At 45.3% G+C, this 4,522-nt stretch overlaps 1 protein-coding gene across 4 annotated transcripts in view; it reads left to right on the top strand.

Annotated features, from left to right (window-relative positions):
* Positions 1–1,420: 1,420 nt before the first annotated feature.
* Positions 1,421–4,522, top strand: part of LOC134449237 (polycomb protein SCMH1-like) — a 46,276-nt gene continuing 43,174 nt past the window's right edge. For 2 of the 4 annotated variants that reach the window (XM_063199079.1, XM_063199076.1), the window contains exons 1-4: positions 1,428–2,245; positions 3,102–3,166; positions 3,328–3,405; positions 4,441–4,514. In XM_063199079.1, the coding sequence (XP_063055149.1) occupies positions 3,142–3,166; positions 3,328–3,405; positions 4,441–4,514 (177 nt within the window). In that variant the 5' untranslated portion in view covers positions 1,428–2,245; positions 3,102–3,141. Of the gene's footprint in view, positions 2,246–2,268; positions 3,167–3,327; positions 3,406–4,440; positions 4,515–4,522 lie in introns of those variants that run through there. The other 2 variants (XM_063199077.1, XM_063199078.1) reach the window with 2 other exon arrangements.

Genomic DNA, 4,522 nt, shown 5'->3' with positions numbered 1-4,522 from the left:
TAAATCCCAAAATAGTGGCATACCCATTTAATACTAAAACCCAGATAATAACAGGACCTATCTAATATTGGCTGAGGACAGTTACGGACACATTGTATTATGTATAGCCCTAAAACAGCATTGAGACAAGTAATTATGCAGTAATTATGTAATAATATAATAATACTGTAGTGTAATTAAGGCTGTGCTCATTTTACATGTAATTTTGGTGTCAATGTGTACGTCTGTATGCAACATGTCCCTGCTGGGAATGTTGTTTCAGCTTAAATGGAATAAAGCTTTGAAATATGTATTACTGCTGGTAATAAATAACGAATTTCACACCAATTGTGTTAGGGAGTTCTGTGACAGACTGTTGTGTATCCCTCCCTCTGTCGCTCTCTCCCTCCCTCCCTCCCTCTCTCTCTCTCTCGCTCTGTGTGTGTGTGTGTGTGTGTGTGTGTGTGTGTGGGTGGGTGGGTGTGTGGGTGTGTGTGTGCGCGCGCGTGTGCGTGTGTGTGTTTGTGCGCGTGTGCGTGTGTGTGTGTGGGTGTGTTTGTGCGTGGTTGCGTGCGTGCGTGTGATTTAGTACCTATTCACCTGTATAAACACTTCTGCTCTTTTCCCTGCCCTCCAGTTCAGTTGTTCACTGGAGCTGTCATTCTTCAACTGCACTTCCAGCCATGATGACCTCACTTGCACCACATACCTTGCACGAACTCATCCAGCACACTCTGGGAATACAAATATGGGTGAAGTTATCACTGTGAGAGAGATGACATCCATCAACTTCATGATGCCCTCAGAGTGCTCTCTCTTCCTCACACATGCACACACACTCGTGCACACACACACACACGCACACCCACACAAATACACCCACGCGCACGCACGCACACACTCACACACACACACACACACCAATGCTGTGCAAATATCTTAAATAGCCTACTCTTAAAATGTTTTGCTCAATGTTTGGTAAAACCTTGTGATATTGGTAGGCTATTAGTTGGGTCATAAGACAAAGTAAGATTTTGACCAATGCTGCCAAGTAGTGTCCCAGTGCAGTTCCATGAAGTTTGACATGTTTTTGTTTATTTCATTACATTTAGTGGGCCGAGACAGCACCCCCCCCCCCCCCCCCCCCCCCCCCACCCCCCCCCCCCCCCCCCCCCCCCCCCAAAAAAAAAAAGACAAAAGACAAAAAGTAGAAGTAGGTTATGTTCTCATATTTTAAAATTCCATGCAATTCCTGGGCCATAGAACCTTTCTCTCCTTCCCTTTTCTCCTGTTGGTCGACAGGAGGCATGCTTTCCCAACATTTCCATCACACTACCAAATCCCCATGTCTCCACATTAGTAGCCCTGTCTTGGATGGCAACCCTAATAGCCCCCCTCCTCTTCCTCCCCCACACACATTCACACACACACAGAACTACATGGGAAAACATGGCGGATAGGCACTAGTAACCCATATCAGAGCACGCGCACTCACAGTACCTTCCTCAGCAAGGTAAAGGCAAGTAACGTGTGAGCAATAGCGGCTGTAATACCAATATCTTAGTATGAGATGTTCTATGCTCTACTTTTTGCGGTCGAGTTCCGAGTGACATCTTCCTCACATAGAGAGAAACATGTGTTGGCCATTAGTTCGCCAGAGTGGGCTGGCATGGTTGAGAAAGGAAATGTTAGCTGTTCTGACGCTACAATGTTGCTTGGTGCGCGTGAGGCTCTCGTGAAACATGCTCGGCGTGTTTGTATCCCTTGTTTCTGCTCCTGCGCTCCCATTGTGTTCCCAAGTAGCCGTGCTGTGGATTTCTACACGTCGATAGCCTACATTTGAAACAAAAACCAACCACGACTGGTGGTTCTTACTTATCCCTGGGATCAAGGAATTTGTGCTCAGCTTTGTTTTGAAATGGGTGCTTCTCGTGTTGTCCCACTTCGTTTACGGCATGGTTTATGTATTTTATTTACACCCCTCACGTCGAACACAAATGTAACTTCGGGTTGATTTCGGTTGAAAGAAATTAGATTTGGCTGCTGTTCCATAATTAACTGCTAGCCAATAAGTTAGCTGGAATAACTGTCCCAGGAATATAACGTTGCTCCTGTCAATTTTTTCCTTGGGAAGAAGGAAGAGGGAGGGATCGAACTGGTCGCCTATGTTTGGACGCAATCCCTTGGCGCAAGAAAAAGGCGCAATTCTTTTGAAAGAAATCTCTACTGAAGGCGGCGCATTTCAAGGCAGTTATGCGTGATTAAGGTAAGTAATTATGTCCAATGATGGATGTTATTAGTCTTTTCATTTCTTGTACATGATACAAATAATTTAAATCCTAAATTATGTTGTCGTGTCTGTTTTATGCGGCGTGTTTGTTGATTCTGTCATCGACCGACCCATGTGCGTTTTTGTTGAACCCAATAACAAATGGCGACGATGGTTTAAACAGCGTATTTTGTTGAGAACATTCGGTATTGATGTGCAGCTGATTCTGAATTGCTGTGCATCTAATACTGGCTAAGTGTAAACAACAGTCACTGTTACACTGTCTCCGCACCTTGGGTAGTTCAAGGCGCCTACGTCTCGCCTCGAGACTAAACACATGTTTGTCTCCCTAGTCTGTCTGCGAAACATTGCATGGTAGCGTAATTGTCTGACCTGTTGACCTAAAATTCAGAACAGACAGATGGATTGATTGGCAAGATATCCTCTGAGAAACAGACACACCTATGGTGTCGAAAGCCCCCCAGAGGAATCAGCTGTTTGTTGGGTGCTTGGTTGGTTTTCTCGAATTCTAATTGTTTGGTGACGTTTATTAAGCTGTTTGACTATCACGCGCAAAACCAATGTGCTTATTTTAGTTCATATTTGTTGTACAGAGTGCCTACATATTGCCGTTTTTGTACTAAAGGCGGCAACACGTCTCTGCTGGTCCCCCTTTGTTGTGTTCTGGCGTCCAGCTTTGCTTGCCAGACCTGTTTACAGATGACAACAAGGGGGCAGGGGCTGGGCAGGCATGCTGGCACTGCTGAAGCCTGTGGCAATGCAATGCCTGTGCTGGAGAGAAGAACACTTCCCCCTCTCTTTTTTCTGTCTTACTACGTTCTCCTGTTATCAGGGTGCAGTGCTGTTCTGGGTTTGGGTAGTGCTGCTAGACCATGAAGAAACCAATGCCACCAAAAGGTAAGACATATTACTCAAGCTTACACACACACACACACACAAAACAAGAATGGTGCTAATTAGATAGTAATGACTGTTTATATCAACAACAACAACTGATATCACACTGCATAGGCCTATATTTAGTAATACGTTCGTTCACTCTTTTCTTTGTCACACAGCTATTGAGTGGAAGGATGGAAGAAGAGTCAAACATGCACGGAGTGGTCGACCGTCGCGAGTGCCCTCCCAGTACCAAGGTATGTGTCCATCCTAACCTCAGTCCTCTTAGTACCAAGGTAGGCCCTATGTGTCCTCAAACAACCATCCTCCATTATGTTCTGCCTAATCTACCTAATCTGCAGCATTATCATTCATCATTATGAAGAGTGCTGAATGGCGGAAGTAGCAGTATTTAAATAGTATTATTATATGGTTGTGACGTCATCTGTCGAATGCTCCATTCATTTCAACGGGGCTCCCCAACGTTCGGACGTCTGTTATTTTTCGATAACGGACGGGTTGGTCTATAACAGACCGCTGTCAATGGCAACAAGACTTTTCACTGCTAAAGCGACTTTTCAACAAGACTAATCAGCTGCTGTGATAGACACATACTCTCAATGGATAGACAGCACCCGTTGTCCTGGCTACCGCTGTCAATGGCAACAAGACGTTCACTGCTAAAGCCACTGGCTTGTATACAAGCGAATGTTTCATATCACTCCGCAGGGGGTCCGGTCTTTTGTCACTCTAATCAGCTGCTGTGATAGACAACACCTGTTGTCCTGGCTACCTAGCTGTTGCCTAGCGGTGTTCCACAACGGCACTGTTTTGTTTTGCGCAGCAACAATCTTAACATTAAATAGGCCTAAAGAAATGTCTCCGCCATGTGTGAATCATTTATGTATATCCATATAATAAGCGGGTTAACTTTCGGCGAGTCGGTCGCTTTGTGGAATAGCAGCACTTCAGAGAGAACAAGACCCCTCCGCTCCGCGTCGGGGTCTAAAGATTCTCTCTGTCGTGCTGCTATTCCACGGTAGCGACCTTCTCGCCGAACGTTAACCCTTACATAACAATAGTACTTATATTAATACCTACTCAAATACCAAACACCTTAGTGAAACCAAATAGCAGCTGAGGTGGTTGTGAGTTGTACCACATTGTAATTCCCTGTTAGTAGTGGCTGTTGATGGTCTTTGTATTGCACTCTTTCCCTATGTTCTCTGTTGTTGTTGTTTACATTGGACTTGCTAGTTTACGCTATCTGTGTCCTCTGTCTGTCTTTCCAGCCGGCCACTTCAGCTGGGACAAATACCTGAAGGAGACAGGGGCCACCGCTGCCCCAGCACACTGCTTCAGACAGGTTAGCAT

This window comes from Engraulis encrasicolus, chromosome 5 (assembly GCF_034702125.1).
Source record: "Engraulis encrasicolus isolate BLACKSEA-1 chromosome 5, IST_EnEncr_1.0, whole genome shotgun sequence".
Taxonomy (NCBI): Eukaryota; Metazoa; Chordata; class Actinopteri; order Clupeiformes; family Engraulidae; genus Engraulis; species Engraulis encrasicolus.
Note: the sequence above shows the minus strand (reverse complement) of the source record. Positions and strands in the feature narration are given on the sequence as shown.